Source organism: Balaenoptera acutorostrata, chromosome 1 (assembly GCF_949987535.1).
Source record: "Balaenoptera acutorostrata chromosome 1, mBalAcu1.1, whole genome shotgun sequence".
NCBI lineage: Eukaryota > Metazoa > Chordata > Mammalia > Artiodactyla > Balaenopteridae > Balaenoptera > Balaenoptera acutorostrata.
The window spans coordinates 67,905,752-67,924,958 of record NC_080064.1 but is presented as its reverse complement, the minus strand read 5'-3'; the positions used below and the strand labels follow the sequence as shown (position 1 = coordinate 67,924,958).

Sequence of the window (19,207 nt, the reverse complement as noted above, 5' to 3'; positions counted from 1 at the left end):
CCTCACTACTTGCCCCACTGCAAGCAACGTGAGGAAGAATTTCAGGATTCTGAGACATCACTTTAGATTTCTAAGCCTGAACCAGGCCCAAGCTGAGGACAGCAGACATATGTTAAACTGAATGAGAAACTGAAGTTTTGATTTATATTGGACTGGGCTTTTTTTAATTAAATTTTTTTCCGGCTTTACTGAGATATAATTGTGGGCTGGGCTTTTTAATACCTAAAAATGAAACTATCTGTGACCAGGAAAACTCTAGGATCTGCCTGAGTTATTATCCAGGGGAGAAGCAAGAGACATAGCATGTTTGAAAAGCAATAGACAGAAAGAATCACTCAGCTTTTCTGCTTGTACTCGCAGAGTGCATTTCATTTGAAATGAAGTGTGGACCAGGTTTGGGTGTGAATTCCTGCCTGCTTGGCTCTCATGCTTCCACTGTAGCCACGAATCACATGGAATGGCTGACATAGTACCCATTTTCCACAGCAATATCATTTGGCAGCAATAGCAAAAACAAAAAATTGATTTTTCTAGTTTTTCTCTCTTCAAGGCCAGAGCAATTAGAACCAAGCCCTTAAGCTGAGTAAGAAGAGGTTCTGGACTTGCTGTGGGAGGGAGAGATCTGAGGAGGGGAGAAAGATATTCCAGCACAATAATCATCCCCAAAGCAGTTAATGTGAATATTCAAAGACAGCTTTCATGAAGCTATCTTTGGCTTTGAACTGCCTAACTCCACACTTCTTTTATATGAGACGTAAACTGACAACTTATTTGACTTAGTCCTCCTTGATATAATATCAGTCATATGTTAAAGGCTTCTCTAAATAAGATAAAGAAAAACAAGTTTGTAGAAAAACAGGCAAAGGAAAGCAGGCATTCACACAGGGAAGAAATACAAATGGTGAATAAGTATCTGAAAATATACTTAACCTCAGTAATAACTCAAGAAATATAAATATAAAAAGTGAATTACTGTTTCTTACTTACCAGGTTGGCAAAAATTTTAAATATGAATTATATCTGGTTGGAAAGGGTCTGGAGAAATATACTGTTATTCAACATCGATGGGTCTATAACTTGGAAAATTCTTTTTGGAGGACAGTTTGGAAAGAGCTATGAAAATTAAAACTGCATTTGTATATGAGCATGCACACACGTCCATGCCTGGGTGTGTAAAAGTGTAGTATGTAGAAAAAGGCCTGGAAGGATATATAATAAGCTTAACACTATTTCTATTTCTCAGGAGAGGATGGGCAGTGGAATGGAAGAAAGGTATTAATGGACGTTCACTTTTTACACCAGGACTTAAAATTTGTTATTTTTGTAATTAACATTTTTCAATGAAAAATTAGACACACTAGCTTTTCAAAGATTAAATAGATATACAAAATATTTTAATTGATTTATTTCTCTTTAAAATAGATTGTTGAGTATTGAGCAGACATAGTCTACTCAAATTTGAGTAAACTTTGGCAAACTGAACCCTACCTTGTTATAGATAGGTGGTTTAGTGTTTCATACCCCAGTGAAGAGGGCTTCCTTAACTAGTAAGATTGTGAGTGTAGGGTGATATTTTACATCCCCGGGCAGTACTGAATAAGGCTTGTTTTAAGTGATTAAAGATTAAAAATACAATCTTAGGGAAAGTATTCTGAAGTAAAGGTTAGAGAGATTTGCATTTTTGATAAAAAATAATGAATTCTATTATTGGTTTTTATCTTTTCTTCTTGGCAGAGACTGTCTTCAGTTTTTAAGCATGTGTGCCAAAGAAATGACCTTCTGCCAACCCAAATTAATGTACTTGTTCATTTTCAGATTAGAATTCATTCCAAATAAGAGCAAGTCTTCTAAGAAATATATATATATATTTTTTTAATCTCAAAGATTTAAGCAAAAAAAAAAAAAGAATAGGTCATTTAAAATATAAGGAGACATTCTTACTTGGTCCTCAAAAGACAGAGCCTGGGCAACATCCCTTGGAAATCCATCAATAACAATGCCCACTTCCTCAGGCATTTGCATCAATTTTTGTTTTATCTCTGTAATTGTTGTTTCCTTTTTTTAAGAAAAAAGATGAAAAACCACAGTTAAACTTACACTCACAAGTGGTATAAAAATCTTTGCAGAATAGAAGCAAATTATACAACAGTACCTGAGGGGCCAATTCTCCAGTGGTAATTATTTTGGCAATAAGACTCCATTTCCTATTGCTGCTGGTACTGTGGATCTTCTTCCTTAATAATTCTCCCACAGAAATGTACTGAAATCCATAACGTTCAGCGATTTTCAAACTCTGAGTACCCTTTCCACTTCCTGGACCACCTATCATTTAAAACAGGCAAAACTGGGATCTTCTGATACAATAAGAAACACCCTTTTATACAACTATTATCGTCATCTTGAGATGCAGAGTCTAGACCAGTACCAGGGCAGAAACCATTCTACTTGTGGCATTCTCAGTGCTACCTCTGAATGCAGAGAAGGTATAGATTTAGCCGAGGAAAGGGTAGAATTGTCATGATTGATTGTATTAGATGAAAGGGACATTTTTTCCCTTATCGATTTTAGTAAACTACTAGTTTTAAAAATTGAATAATGCAGTTGAAAGAAACCGCTTCCGTTTTTCTGTGTAAACTCTAATACTTTTATCCTCTGTAATCAAAGAAAAATCTATGAGATACAAAAAACAATGACTGCAATGGCAGAAATGTATTACATCTGAACAAAGAGTTAATGTGCAGTTTCGTGAAATGTAAAAATTAGTTTTAACCAAAGGCACACCAATGTTGACATGGCTTATTTAAATCTTTCTTTGAATTGTCTGTTCATGCATCTCCTTGCCTTATATCCTTTAAAATTCAAAAGAAGTTTTATGCAATAAATACGCAGAGTGAATGGAAGAGATCTTTAAGGTAGAACAATTTCATAGAACTCATGATAGTTTTGATTTTGTGATACATTAGCATGAAATAATCAATATTTTGCAACATAAATCAATACCAATAATCAGTAACTGCCATTTATTTTTTAAAAGCACAAGCACTAAAAAATTATAAAATGTATGTCTCAGATTTTATTTCCAAATCATATTACATCATTTTAGTCAATTTATATTTCTAGACAACCTAGACTAATTGGAATCTAAAGTCTGAGCAAATTTCAAACTAAAGCACATAACAATCATCCCAGTCTGATTTGTTATTTGTTGGCAATTATAAAAATAAAATATTTTAAAATACTTAATCATAAATTATTGACTATAGAAAAAATATTTTAAAAAGTCAATGATAATAAGTAATGAACTGTTTTTGGTGATATTCAATGAAACATAATTATAATTGGTTAAGCAATATTAAAAAAAAAATTCAATAGAAAAGTGAGTTGATGTTCTCTCTACTAATTCAATTTATCAAGTTTTTTGAGGGGTAACAATCATTTTACATACCATTATTTAGTACATTTTTAAAAATTCTTGTTGCAAATAACATAAGCAAAAAAGAATGGTGTTTGCTTTGCTTTGTTCTGGATTTTGTAAGAAGAGTTCTGAGTGACTGAACTTGGTTGGCTAGGGCTTATTTCCTCTTTAAAAATTTTGATGTGCAGAATTCTAAAATATACTAGTATACTGAGACCCTTTCCTTAACCTCAATCCCAAATAATGATCCTAATAAAACTGGTTTTTGCCTTTTCATTGCCTTATTAAACTTATGATAGAAATGTGTTTACATCTTTGACATTGTCTTTCTAAGAAACTCTAAATCCAATCCTATTAGACTTACCATTATAAACTACTACTGTATTAAATTCATTACTTCACAAATGAAAAGTTTTGGTTCCAAATTGCTTTTGGCCTATTAAGCCATGGGCAAACCATGGACTGGCTTGAAGACAAATAGCTACATGATCAACGCCGTCAACAAATTCAAACTAGTTTGATCCCTGAAGAATGAAAGTTATCTTTCATAAACTATATTTTCTCACCTGATCTGAAAAATCATCAAAATAAGAGAACATATTGAATTAAAAAAATGCAAACATGCTAAGAAAGTTATGGCACCTTCAAGGGAAAAAATTTTTTTGTCAATTAATGGAGGCATTAGCAGACAACAAAAAAATACGATTAGCGCAATTGACAGAGAAGAGCATTAATTGATTGGATGAGTTTGATTACCGGAGCTTCTTAACAAATAAATCTTACTTTCTTCTCCCTGAAACCAGAGTAAGTTTAATTTTGCTATATTTATTTAATTCTACTACTTATAAATATTAGGATCCATCTAACTCAGATTTTATGATTATGCTAACATAAGAGAGATTCATTAATATCTGTGCCAAGAAGGTTAGCTTTAAAAAAAAAAATCTGTATCACCAGAAGGGAAATTTTGCTTATTTGGATGTGGATATCTGTACCTCCCCCACTCTTTTTCAGGTTGGAACTAATAAAAATTTGTAAGGTTCAGGTACGATTATTTTATAATTCCTCAAAAGTCATAAAATTGTCCCAATTTTCTCAGATAACCTCAGATTCACTTTTTCTGTTCTTCTCTTATCTCAGTCCTCTAAAAGTTATTTACACTCATTGGTTCTATAACATTCTTGAAATGCATAAAATGTTACAGCACACAGTGTAAGTCTAAAACCAAAATCACACCCTTGGGAAGCAAGTTGATTTTACTGAGTAAAAAAGAACTGTGAAGTGTAGGAGATTTAAGCATTTATATCTTCTCCACAGATCTTAGTTTACTGAAATAGTTTAATCATTTTCATATAAAATTCACAATGCACAAAAAATTCACATATATGTGCTGTTTTATACAAGAACAACTTGTATTACACCTTTTTCAAGGAGAATCAAGCCTTCATTTGTTTATCCTGATAATAATCACCAATATTGTACTAACAACAAGAAAAGCAAAATTGAAAGAATATCTCATTATAAAATGGTGAAATAATTTCCAATTATTCTCCACCTGTAGCTCTATTTTTTAATGAAGCATTTCCTTGTCTTCTAGGTAAGAACCCCAAAGTTTTAAGCACACACACAAAAATTCCGTCTTCAAGAATAGATAGAGATTTATGGCATAATAGTGGCTGCCATAAACCATGAGAATATTTTGACTTTTAGAAAGCTGATTTCTGTTCTCTCATCTTACAATTATTTTTCTATAATATAACAATTCAGGGATAAACATATTTGCAATTTCATTACACTTATAGATGTACAAACATCCCTCCTTCTAGACTGGTGAACTTAAATTCTTGTTCTACTTTGGTGTGTTTATTTGCATGTTTTTTCCCCAGTTGCCATCATCGTTACATCTTCTGGGAGCAGTACTTCTTTGCTTGGGGGCTGTATACATTTGGCCCTCGGTTAACAGTTACTGGCTAGAATAGCTTTACCATCTTATGCTAGATTTTTGCTTTTGGTCATCTTTGTGAAAGCTGAGTCGAATTGGAAAGTGAGACAATGACTACAAATGTTTCATGTTGACAGGTCTCTTCAAAATTTTATAGCTTCTGAGGAAGTTAGAATTTGCAAAAGTGGTCAAAAATGCATTCTGCAAAATTACTTAAGACATTTTCAATATCTAATCCTTGTGAAATGGCATCAGACTGATATTTTCATGTTCAACATAAGATTCATAGTGGCAATTTAAAAAATTAACTATTATCCTTCTTATTTTCATTAATACTCAGATGTTACGTGCTGTGTAAAACACTATTCTATTAGATTTGCTTGTCTAATAACACCAAACTTAGATTGTATCATTGGTGCCAGTCTGTCATAAGGAAGATTCATTTATATGAATCTTTACCAACATATTATTATTATTTATTTCTTGCTCTGAAGTTAATAGTGAATAAAAATTCAATTTGTTGAATTAAAGGGAAAAAACATATCATGGTTAGAAAACTTCTAATGGATTCAGCTATCTACGTTAAAAATTAAGCAAATAAAAACCACAAGATGGTAAATCTTGATTTATTACAGAGAATTTCTACGACATTGTAATGAGATTCTATAAAAGTGCAATAAGCATTAGATTATATAATTATAACAATGTATGTTTTATTGAAAATTATGCTAAAAATATTTCCATCTACTGTCTCTCAAGCTTTTGTTTCCATTGTTTGTCATTATCCAACTATTTGTAAATATGATGTGTAGTTGACATAATTTTTGAAATGTAAATATATAAACAAAGTGAGCAACAGTACGAGAATTTTGCTTTCTGTCCTCATACCTATGACAAGAATGATTTTCGGTCGAGGTCTAGTAGGATCAAAGACCTCATACTCCTCAATTAACTCCGCAGTCTCGGAGAGGTCTGTGTCACTTTCTATGGAGAATTGATGGATTGGAGGGAGCCGATCATACCGTCGATAAGGAAAGTTTGAATTTTCAGGCATTACTGCAAAAGAGTAAGATAACTTTGAAACGGAAAAAAAAGCACAATAAAACATTTTTTTGCACTTAACCAATTAGTTGAAGAAATTTAAAAATTACATGAGTCTGATTTTTTTCAACTGGAAGAAGACTCCCGTCCCCTTAAGTCGTCAGCAAACTTTTCCTTAAAGGGCCAGATAATCAACATTTTGGGCTTTGAGGAAGAGAGTCTCATACTCCACTTAGCCAGGAAAACAGTTGTAGACAATAAATAAACAAATGGGGACTTCCCTGGTGGCTCAGTGGTTAAGGATCCGCCTGCCAATGCGGGGTACACGGGTTCGAGCCCTGGTCCGGGAAGATCCCACATGCCGCCGAGCAACTAGGCCCGTGCGCCACAACTGCTGAGCATGCGCTCTAGAGCCCACGAGCGACAACTACTGAGCCCGCGTGCCACAACTACTGAAGCCCGCGCACCTACAGCCCGTGCTCCAGAGCAAGAGAAGCCACCACAATGAGAAGCCCACGCACCGCAACGAAGGGTAGCCCCCGCTCACCCAACTAGAGAAAGCTGGCACGCAGCAACAAAGACCCAACATGGCCAAGAATTAAATCAATCAATCAATCAATAAACAAATAAACAAATGGATGTGCTTGTGTTCCAATTAAACTTTGTTTATAAAAAACAGGCAGTGAGCCAGACTTGGCCATGGGTCATAGGTTGCCAACCTCTGCCCTCGAGGAACCTTCTTAAGTACTGCCTAGTCTTGCTTGGTAGTTGGTATACATCCTGGTCACCGAAAATGGTGCTCCTAGAGTTTTGTAGTGCACACCTTCACAACGTTCATAACCATATGCAGCGGCCGATGGAGGCAATGCTTATGCACAACGTGTTTCATTTATCCATAAATATAGATATGCACTCACTATGATCCAGGTAGTCTACTGTAGTCCAGTGGAATGGCTTGGTGGCATAATGCACAAAAACTTAAGGTACTGTCACAAGACAGGTAAAGAGTAGCAAACAATTTCTATATTTGGAACATCTTTCAACATCATTTAACTTTACATTCCCAATATTTATTACCTTTAACCTCCTTGATTTAAAAATTTAACTATGAAGATTTAAATTTACATCTACAACAGCAATAAATCTTTGCTATTTATTGTCAGACATGTTAGTGTGTTGAGGATGGTTCAGTAGAAGAATAAAATAAGATGTAGTCCTGTCCCCACAGAGCTTACAAACTAGAGCTTACATGCTTATATCTGACAGCGGTATGCACACCAGGCAGGATAAGTGCTAAAATGAATATCTCTTATGGTAAACACCATAGGAGTTCAATCGATGGGTAGATCCATTTGGGCAGGAGCGGTAGAAAAAGACTGCAAAAGAGGCAGGACTTGAACTTCAAAAGACTAGAACAGGTGATGAAAAGTGGAAAGTATTTCTCAGTTGGTAGAAATGAAACACAAAGACTCAGAATCGGAAATACAAATGACATGTTCAAATGGATCAGAGGACAGAGCTGGCAAGCCCAAGTGAGGCAGATGCTCTCTACCAGCTATTGCTGTTTGATTCATGGATCTTTCCTTCCTCATCCATGTGCTGGTATTCAAGGAGGCAAAGAGAAGCCCTAACTACCCAAAAAGCACCTGCACAAAGGAGACGGAGGTCACCTGGCCTGCCATGAGAAATCTGGCTAAGCAGATTACTGGATTTTAGCATGGTATAATGCTCACATTTCCTCTGGAGATGTTGATCAGGTAGAACTTTCCATTCTCTGTTGATACAATAAATGAGGTCATTGACTACTGACTCATGGAACTCACTTTAATTCCACGAAAAGAGTGAAGTAGTCTACAGATGACAGTGGATATTCTTTTTTTTTTTTAATTTTATTTATTTTTGGCTGTGTTGGGTCTTCATTGCTGTGCGCAGGCTTTCTCTAGTTGTGGTGAGCGGGGGTTACTCTTCATTGCAGTGTGCAGGCTTCTCACTGCGGTGGCTTCTCTTGTTGCAGAGCACGGGTTCTAGGCACCCGGGCTTAGTAGTTGTGGCACGTGGGCTCAGTAGTTGTGGCACGTGGGCTCTAGAGTGCAGGCTCGGTAGCAGGCACGGGCTTAGCTGCTCCGCAGCATGTGGGATCTTCCTGGACCAGGGATTGAACCGGTATTCCCTGCATTGGCAGGCAGATTCTTATCCACTGCGTCACCAGGGAAGTCCCGACAGTGGTATTCTTTAGAAAATTCTGGGAAGGGCTACGTCAAGGAAGGCACTAACAACATTATCCAGTTCTGCCTTGAAATTGAACTGCTTCACCCAATGCAGGGCAAAACTCTAAGCATTATCCTTGATTACCTTCTTCCCTCACTCTTCATATCTATTCCCATAGACTTCTCTCCAAAGCATATCCCAAATGCACACGTTTTTCTCCATCTCCACTACCACAACTCTTCCCCAAGCTGCCATAATTTATCTGGACTACTGTAGACTCTACGAGTTGCTTGCTTCTACACCACAGTCCACTGCTTGAAATGTTCTTTCCTTGTTGATCCCATGGCTGACTGCTTCTTGTCATTCACACCTCAGCTTAAATGTCACCTCTCATAAGAGGACTTTACTGACCTTTTAATCTAGGGTAGCCAGCCAGTTAATTTCAAGGACATCACCCCTTATAATAATGCTCTGCACAGCGCCTACCACTTCACCATCTGAGAGGCCTCTAATTCATTCATTGTTTGTCCTCTCCCATTAGAATAAGTTTCATAAGAGCAGGGACCTTTCCTATCTGGAACTTTGTATCCCTGGGAGCTAGAACTATGCTTGGCACAAAGTTAGTGTCCAATAAATACTTGCTGAACCAATAACAAAGAGAACAGTCTTGCTGAAATAGATGGTGCCCATGTAGAAAAGCCAGAAGATGGGTAGGTAGAGTGTGGCCACAGTGTGGAGGGCCTTGATCACCAGGGTAAAGGGTTTAGCTTTAATCTGGTCGAAAGCCAGTGGAGGTTTCTGGGGGGTAGAGAAATGACATGATGAAATATGAAATATATTTTTTAGGAAAATTAATCTGGTGGTGGTTAGAATGGATTTGAGTAGGGAGAAACCAGGAGCAGAAAGAGTAGCAGCTAGGAGGCTGTTAAAGTAATTCACAGGTGAGAGGTGAGGGCTTAGACTAGAGGGGAAGCAGGGGAAATGGAAGTGAGTGGCTGGATATGAAGGACATGATTCGGATTCAGATATGAGAGATGACAGAAGATGACAGTTCAAAAACAACTGCCAGGTGTCAAGTCTAAAAGAATAAGGAACATATTGCATTTCATCCAGTATCTTTCTGCCCTCTCTTTTATGCTCCAGAAATACTGGGCTTCTCTCCTTCCTGTCTTTATCCTGGCTTCTTCCTCTATGTCAGGAATCTCTGTTCTCTGTTCCCTAGTATACTCTCAATCTCCTCCATCCTTCTCTAGTTGACACCTACTCACCTTTCAGTCTCTTAGTATTAGCATATCACTTCTTCCAGGAAGCCTGCCCTGAACCCTGGCTTAGGTTGGATCCATCTCCTGTTAATATGGTTAGTTCTATAGCATATGGTATTTTCTATAGCATCCATTGTGCTTCTAATTATATTTTTAACACCTGACTTCATCACTAGACTATAAGGGCAGGTGCCATGTTTGATCTTTTTTGGTGGCTACGTTCTCGGTCTTAAAAGAGTGTCTGACACGTAGTACTCAATAAGTGGTTATTTTATTGCTCAACTGACTCATAGACTGACTTCATGTAAATAAGAAAAGGAGGGCTGGTTTTGAAGCAAATATGATATGTTTGGTTTTGGACATGTTGAGTAAAGATGACAATGAGATATTCCAGAAGAAAAGCTCTATGGACAGTTGGAGCTATGGAACTAAAACTCTTATTTGTGAGTAATTATTTGTTCAATTGTATACAAATGGCAGAAAAAAATGGATGCTCACCTCATATTTACGGTACAATGCTTTAAAGAACTGTCAGCTAATAATTTATCCTTGCTTTTATCATATTTTTACTTAGGAAAGTAATTTGCTTAAAAATTATTAAAATGAAAAAAAAATTATTAAAATGTTCTATTTCACAGAATAATTTTTCATGATAATTATATATTAGCATGGCTATGTCAATATTTCAGCAAAAAAAATGCATGAATCACTTTTTGTTTCTAGAAATAATAATAGTGCTTAAAGTTACAGGGAAGTTAGCAATTTTGTCGATTTTAATAAGCTATTCTGTAAATCATAGTTAAAAACCTACAAAGCACAAATGTGCAAAGCATTTCATAAAATAATATTTTATTATTATAGGATTAATCAGTTTAGAAACCATTTTCTGTATTTTAGCCTATGTTCCAGATATTAGACAGTGTGATACAATATTCTTGTCACCATAGTATGTGAAAGGTTTTATTTGATGATTAATTAAAAGATCTCTGAGTTGGAATTCTGGTAAAGTACTAGCAGATATGGAGATTCTAAAATTAACAAGCGATTTCAGTTCTAATGAAAGTTAAATCTACATTTTCCATTCCTATTTTAGCTTATCCTGCTAGATCAAGAGTTCCAAACTGGTCATCTGTGGGCCCAATGTAGCCTCATAGATGTGCTTTGTTCAGCTCGACATTTTTCCAAAATTTGTGCTTGACTGCCTTTAGACAATGACTGTTCCCGCTAGTTCTGTTCTCTAGTTTGACCACAGTCTCCACCACTCTCTATTACATACTTGGCCTGCCTGGCTTCTACATATAATCAAGTCAAGTAACAGTATAAAATAGAAGCATTCAAATTTCATTTTGTTACAAATCGGTCACTTTATATAACCAGCTTTTCGACTAAGTGAATGTCACATCCTCTTAGACTTAAATTTAAGAACATAAAAATATCTTAGACTAAATCCAGTAATACCTAAGGTTTGTTAGTGCTTTAAGGTTTAAAAAGAAATTCCCCATATTTATGTCACTTGATTTAACAAGGGCCTAGGGCATGTATTTAACATTGAGCCAGATTCTAACATATGATGACACCCTGGGAAGGAAGTTAGCCCTTTTGGGAAGGTGTATGAACCCTTCAAGCTCACAAAAATATCATTTTGTTCACTTAAGCAGTAATTTACCAAGTGGTATGCTGCAGTGGTAATTGGTTAAAGGTTCTCTCTTGAGCACCCAAGCCTAAATCACCTAGTGGTGACCCTGCATTGACAGGGAAGGAGTCTTCTCCTCTCTGGAGATGTTTCTGAGACAACGCCATTTCTGCTTTTTCTCCCTGCTTGTGTTTCTTAAAAATTAACACACTCTGACTTTTCCCCACATCATGTTCAAATAAAATCTAAGTGGGTCATGACTAAGTAAGATAAAACAAACTAAGATTTATTTCCCCCTTGTATTTATTGCAAATAGAATTGTCTCTGCTTCAAATTCTGTCTGTATAACTGAAACTTTTCGTGGTACAATTTTTGAGAATGGCTTAGATTTTGAAAATAGAATGATTTGGGCCACTGGGAAAGAGTTAATTGGTTTCCTCTGATTGGAACTGATTCCATTTTGCACATACTATTGTACTTCTCAATTTTATCTGGAGCCCAAAAGGCTGCTTGGCTGATATTGAACTAATTTTGATAAGCACATATTTCAGAAAGCTGGAATACCATGAATCTCCTCTAGTGAATTCCAGTTCTTAGTTCCAAACTATCCCTAAAATTGTTAAACAAGTTTATGCATCCCATTTCTTCTGTAGCACCCAAATGCCTAATCTCATGCATTGCATTCAGTAGCTGCTAAATAAATCCTTCTTGAGTTAACTAGTATAAACTTTACATGCATTTATGCAGATGCATTAATATGAACTCTGAATCTGGAAACACAGCAATAAGTTAAATCTCTTCTGAGCTAATAAAAAAATGTTGTAGTTATATAATAACTAACAATTTTGTCTGTTATCTACTCATTTATTTGGAAAAGTCTAATTTGCAATTTTAAGAAAAATTCAGTTTGCTAATGTAATTCATTTTACAATGAATGCCCTGGTGGCGCAGTGGTTAAGAATCCGCCTGCCAATGCAGGGGACAAGGGTTCGAGCTCTGGTCCGGGAAGATCCCACATACCACAGAGCAACTAAGCCCGTGTGCCACAACTACTGAGCCTGCGCTCTAGAGCCCGTGAGCCACAACTACTGAGTCCGCATGCCACAGCTACTGAAGTCCCCGCTCCTAGAGCCCATGTTCCACAACAAGAGAAGCCACCGCAATGAGAAGCCAGCGCACCGCAACGAGAAGGCCGCGCATCGCAACGAAGACCCAATGTAGCCAAAAATAAATTAATTAATTAATTAAGAAGAATAAAAAAAACTAATGAAGTCAGTAAAAAATTTCATTGAGCTTTTAGTGAAGTGCTGGACAACGGTATGCAATTTTGTTTGTCTTACCATGGAGGTGATTAGAATTAGTAGCAGAGACAGAATAGTCACATTACAGGACCAAATATCCTTTTAGGTGCTGGGAAACCTACTAAATTAAATCATTGCCTACAGTTTGTATGGTAGGTTTTAAAGAAAATTGCTCTAATTATAAACTGTCTATTATTCTACGAATACATTACCATTTCTTAGAAAGGATCTCCGTGACTGCCCTCCATTGAGTGGAGGTAAGGTCTTCTTCTCCTGGCTTACAAATGAATCCCACTTCACCTTGTCACAGCCACCTAGTTCCTTTACTTTCTGTAAACAACTTTCCAAGTACTCTACTGGGTCTTCAGGCTTAGAACACATCAGTCCATTCAAAAGGCTCTGAAATACAACACAATATGCCCACAGAAAATATGTTTTTAAACCACCTTTGTCAAAACAGTGTATATCCCGTCTTTAAATTCTGGGTTGTTTTGATTCTTTGCATTAAAAAAAACAAACAAACAATTAGAGTTGAAATTATGCTCTGATTGTGTAATTAAAATACCCCCTCAAATTCTTGACCAATTAGTTTTCAGCTCAGCATTCTCTGTCTTTTAAACAATTAAGCCCAACTATATTGTTTAAAATGGAAGAACCCTATCAATATGAGATAAAGTGCAGCGTGTAAAAATGCCCCAGTCATGATTTATCTCATTCCTACCCATCCTTAAAGGCTCCAAGCCTCAGTTTCAGAGGGTTTTTTAAGGATTAAAAAATGTAAATATTTTGTAAATATAATGTATTTTACATACATATAATGTATGTAAATATTTGTAAAGTACATATTAAGTGCCTGGAACATAGTAAATAATAAATGTTGGTGGTTTTAATCATCATCATCATCATCATCATCAGGAAGTCTCCCCTGAGCCCTCAGGTTGGCTTGTGGACCCAACACCCTTCCTTGGTGTTCATGATACCCAGAAAAAACTATCTTACCTGTCATTCATACTAAAACCACCAGTTTATGTGTTGGTCTCCTCTTCTAACCTATAAACTCTTCAACAGTACAGTGTGGGTCTTATTTATTTCGCAATATCCAGCCTCTGACACTTTCCTTCGCACATGGTAGGTACATACTGAACTGTTCTCTACTTAGAAAAAAAATTTCACTCAAAACATAAAGACTGAGTTTAAAGAAAAACATTTGATATATAATAAATCACTACAATATCCATTGAACTTGCAGAGGAAAACCTGGTGTCTGATATTTCATAAGTACTAATTTCTAAAAATGCTATAAATTTGGAAATGCTGATTCCTGGGAACTGAACTGATGTGCAAAATATTTTCCTTTGGAATATTTCATGGAAAAAGCATAGAGGATTATTATCACCATTATTAATGCACAAAACATACACACTTTGAAAAGCTGACATCTTTCCTAAATACAGTATTTTATTTTCAAATTATTCTTGTGCAATTTGCTCTAAATGGTAGGCAGTTCCTACCAGGTACATTTGTTCTCTGAAATCCTAAATAATGTAGGTTAGAATGTTCAATCAGAGGAGTTCAACTGCAGAGGGAGCAGAAAAAACTAACCTGGGCATCCACACCCAGTTCGTATGTCAAGGTCTGTGCTACACACACACACACACAGATACACACACATTGCGTTTAACTCCTCAGATTCCTCCTACCTCAATGTAGCTAACTCTGTGGCAGGGCTTACTCTGTATCTTTGCATGCTTTAGCTTACCCAATGCACTTTCAGTCCTATGTGGCATCATTATCACCATTTATAGACCAGGAAATCCTGGCTCAGAGATGTTAGTGAGTTGATCTAGGTTACTCAGCTAGAAACTCGTAGGCCTAGGATTCCAACTCAATGGTTTTGATTCCAAAACCCATATATTCCTCTCTCTACATCTTGCAAAAATATGATATGGGATTTAAAAAGTGCCAGATTTTCTGTGCCCCATACATAATCCAACTGCAATTCGAGTCACTCAAGATTAGGTTTTTAGTTTTTTTTATCCCTATTATTGCCTAAAATGAGTGAACGTACTCAATGAAGTTTTTTTTTTTTTTACTGGAAAATATGGTTCCAGCCTCCCTAAACATATCTGAGTCCACAAAGGGTACTGATTTTAGAAGGGGGAATGAGGTCCACTCCTTCATAGATAATTTAAATCCATTCTTCTAATAGTCAGTCACCATCGGGGATCCAAAACAACCAGCAAACATTTTTTACTCGGTCTACTTGAGTCAACCCTTTGAGAACTTGAACAATCTAATTTGATTTGCCCCAGTATTTAAATTAATTGCCAAATCTTTGCTCTAAGGTACAGCGATACAAGATCAATATATACACCATAAGGTTAGCTAGAGTTAAGAACTCATCAGGGGAAAGTGGTTTTTGTTTTAACATTTAATCTAAAAATGCAAACACATTTCAAACTTGAACCTACCAGAGATATCCCATTTAGCCCATGTGATGTTTCAAGTCAGAAAGAAATCTGAAAAGGTCAGTTAGATACAGCTAGTTGCTTGACAATATGTAGATTCAATAATCAATCACTTGGTCTACAATGGTGTCTAGTATCCACAACTGTGACCAATGTTTTGGGCTTGATAGATATCTAATTGCTAAACTTTGTATGCCTAGAAACTTTGTATACCTACATTGTGGTTTTGAGGGAGAAAATTTCCCTCAAACTTAAAGCATTTGCTTTTGCTGTCTACACTCATCACATGGAGAACCTCCAAGTTTTACTTCTCTCTTGTGCTGTGCACAGCACAGATTCTTCTTACTGGAAGGATGGAGCTTTTGGAGGTCACCAGCAGTGTCCTTCCAGCTTCCCATTGCCTTGCATTTAAGTACACTGTATATCTGTATTTCACCTAAGCAAGTTGACTTCCTTTCCTGGGTGTGCACTATTTTAAAACACCCATTCATATGCAGAAAAGGAAAGGAAAAGCATAGCACCTGAACAAAAATGCCTGCCATCACTTATTTGCATACACTGTAGATTTTCATACATAAACTATCAAAATTCTCTGTGGTTACCAAGGGGGAAAAACAGTACTCACATGTATACAGAAAAAAGATGTACTATTAAGAAGCACTTTGCAATCAGGTGGCCCTGTTGCAGATGTTTCTAATTACTCTTTTAGGGATGACATTGATCTCAGTAGTAGTATTTATGACAAAACCCTTCAGCTCTTCATCTCCATATTTAGTTTTTGAAAATCAAAAAAAGAAAAATTCTTAACAAGAATCCTGCATACCCCCAAGACCTGTCCTTATGCAACACCTCCTGATTATTTTCAAATACTAGTAACGCACTCGCTAGATTGGAGTTTCACATACTAGGCTTGTGCTCAGTGGGCGATTTACCTGGAAATCTTGTCTTCAGATGGACCTGAAACCGGTGGCTTATGGAGGTGAGAGGAAAATGGAGATCTGTAATTATGGCGGCCCATTTAAAGATAATTTGGGAAAACAGAGACAAAATTATTTTCCCAAGTAGTGTTATAAAATCCCTTTTAGCAGAACAAACCCCCCAAATAGGAGAAAGAGCAACGCATAACTTTTAGTTTACTACATGAGACTACAGTCTATCATCTTTCAGAAATGGGGGAACAGGTTTCAGAGCCCGCTCTATGAAGCTTGGCTCGCTTCCATTTTTTTTTTTTTTTTTTTTTCCCTTAACCTAAGTAAAAACACATAGGATTCAGGAATGTTCTAAAATTCAAATACGGAGAGAAGGAAAGGAAACAAGACGATCCGCGACGTAGCCTGTGGTTTAGAACTAACCAAGGTTCTAGTTCATCCATCAAGCCTCCTCTCCCACATTTCCAAAGTGTTCCCCATTCCCCGGGTCTCTGGTGCAGATGATGCCGTGATGCGGTCGGAAGACGGGAGCAACAGGAGTCACGCCCGCCTCGCCACTCCGTCTCCGATTCGCCTTCTCTAGATGGGTTGGTGAGGGCAGGCGAAAGCTACGGGCTGGGGAGGTGAGGAAGGAGAACCATCCCTTTCAAGGTGACGGGGAAACGTGCTCAGGAGTTCATTCACCGAAAGCGCAGAGCAGCGCTGGGTGACGGCCACCCGGGAGGTAGCGCTGCACTTGATGGGTTTGGATTTGTTTTTTGCATCTTCCTCCCTCTCCTCCAAGCTGTCCCTGTGGAGGGCTGCTTTCGTCCTCACTTCCCCGTCAACGCGGGGGTCCCAACCCTCGGCGCGCGAAGGGACTAAGGCTCTCGATTCCCAGTTCCGAGTCCCTGCTGGCTGCTGGGCGCCAGCGTACCCACCTAGCCTGATCCTCGCCCCGGGAGAGCGCGGCCGGCCGCTGCCAGCAGCCCATCCTGGGGGTCCACATGGGAGGGATGCGCTGGGGGCAGCCTGCTTCCAGAACCCGGTTCGAAGACTGAAACTTGATTTTCGAGATGGAGGCTTCTGAGTCCAGCCATCCGACAAGGACCCCGCAACCCGCCAGACAGGCAGCTACCCCTGGGCAAGCGGGCGAGCAAGCTTCCGCAAGCGCCTTCACTTCCGTGCCCCGCGTCTGCAAGGTGGGACGGGGAGCGGCCTCCTACCCGGAACCCCGGGGATGCCCTCCCCCGATCCTCCCGTCCTCTCTGCCAGACCTAGCCCCCTACCTCGAAAAGCTGCGGGATTTCCCTCCGGGCCAGATACTCCTTGGCTTCGTTGGTGTTCATGGCTGTTCCGCGCGCGCCCTGGGGCGCAGGCGGGAGGCTCCCGGGCTGCGGCGATCTGGGCTGGGGCTGGCGGTGTCCGCGCCGAGCGCCGCGCAGCCCTCGCTCTCACGCGCAAATACGCGCTCGGCTCTGCCTCCCCAGGCCGGGCGCCCCCTCCGCCTCTACGCGGCGACTGTGGTCTCAGCGCTCCCGCCGCCCCCGCCGCGGTGCTGTTCCCCACGCCCGAGCTGCGGGCTCGGAGCCGCGTCTTCCCGGGCTCTAGGCGGCACGGCCGCCAGCGGAGGGGCGGAGGGGGCGGAGGAAGGAGGACAGCGCGGCGGACGCCAGGCTGCAGCCCGCCCGCCTGCTTGTCCCGCTCGGCGCGCCGCGCTCTGAGCCTCCCGAACCCGGCCTCCGGGCGGCGACGGCGGCGGCCAGTCACGCTGCTCGAGCGGAGCGGGGCGCGGGGGTGGGGAAGGGTGCGCGCGGGGGGCTCGCAGTCACGCCCCTCCGTGTCACACCACCGCCGGGCGCCGCGCTTCCCTGCGCGCGCCGCCCCCGGGACGCAGCAACCTGGGACCAGGTGGCCAAAGGAACAGAGTCGGGGTCTGTAGCGTCGTGCGACCCTTTCACCTCTCCCGACACCCCCACCGACCCCGCCCCCCACCACACACACGAGTTACTCCTGCATGCCCGAGGAGCTCCCAGGAAGAAACCTAAATGTCACAGAATTTATCGTTTATTCCTAAGGTTACCGATCCTTCATAACAGGGAGCTGGGAGTAAGGAGAAAAGGGGATTGAGGGTGTTGACTCCATCCCCTTAAGATAATTTTTAGATCTTGAGTATTTCTATCCTTCAGGAAAGTTTTGCTAGCTGGTCTCGAATTTTTTTCCCTGTTAGTGTCACAAATCCTTACAGATTTCAGAATAAGGCCTTACAGTGAGGCTGAAATCTTCCCTAACAGAAGGATTAGTAAGTAATCAACTAGGTAATTATGTCTGTAGAGAGGAATGGGAAGGTGGAGGCGAGAAGTGGGCGGTGGTTGAGAGCCGGAGACTGCTTAAACTGGAAACGTGCTTGGTAGTGACTGGATGCCACCGTTAATCCGATCGGAGGAGGGTGCTGCTGGTGGACCGTGGGCCGTTGGTGCGCCCTGGGGTGGGTATGGGTTGGTGGGATAAAGCAGCGTTACGGCTCAAGTATCTTCCCATTTCCCCCATTATGATGTCTTTTCATTGCCTGCTTGAAAATGGTCCATGCCACCCTGGGAACATGACCTCTAATTCTGTACAAGACCCAACACGTGGGAGGGCATATCAGAGGAAAGGAGGCTCTGATAGGCATTGCCATCTGGGATCAGGCCAGGGAGAGAGGCAACACTGCCACTGCTTCCAGAAACCAGTGTCTGGATGTCCATTTCAAGTTCATCTTTTGCAGATCTTTTCTTGGTTCTATTTCTTGTCACAGTAAAGACTGCTACTCATGCCTTCACTATAGCTGCAGTTTTGTTTTATCCAGGAAGGGAACTCAAGAATTAATTGAGTTTTGTAAAGTAAATGAAGTTTTCTGAACACTTGTGAAACCACGTGTCATATGGTAGCCTTAAGTAAGGCAGGTGTTCCACAGAAATTGGTTTCTGCCCTCAGAATATGCCACATCATTTATAGTTCCAGCTTCTGACATTCTTTACCTTGTTTAA

At 39.5% G+C, this 19,207-nt stretch overlaps 1 protein-coding gene across 2 annotated transcripts in view; it reads right to left on the bottom strand.

The window, feature by feature from the left end:
- Window positions 1–17,911, bottom strand: part of AK5 (adenylate kinase 5) — a 251,823-nt gene extending 233,912 nt beyond the window's left edge. For both annotated transcript variants that reach the window (XM_007191756.3, XM_057543927.1), the window contains exons 1-5: window positions 17,468–17,911; window positions 13,015–13,201; window positions 6,246–6,413; window positions 2,153–2,322; window positions 1,942–2,055 (exon numbers count right to left, since the gene is read on the bottom strand). In XM_007191756.3, the coding sequence (XP_007191818.2) occupies window positions 1,942–2,055; window positions 2,153–2,322; window positions 6,246–6,413; window positions 13,015–13,201; window positions 17,468–17,527 (699 nt within the window). In that variant the 5' untranslated portion in view covers window positions 17,528–17,911. The remainder of the gene's footprint in view (window positions 1–1,941; window positions 2,056–2,152; window positions 2,323–6,245; window positions 6,414–13,014; window positions 13,202–17,467) is intronic.
- Window positions 17,912–19,207: the final 1,296 nt, after the last annotated feature.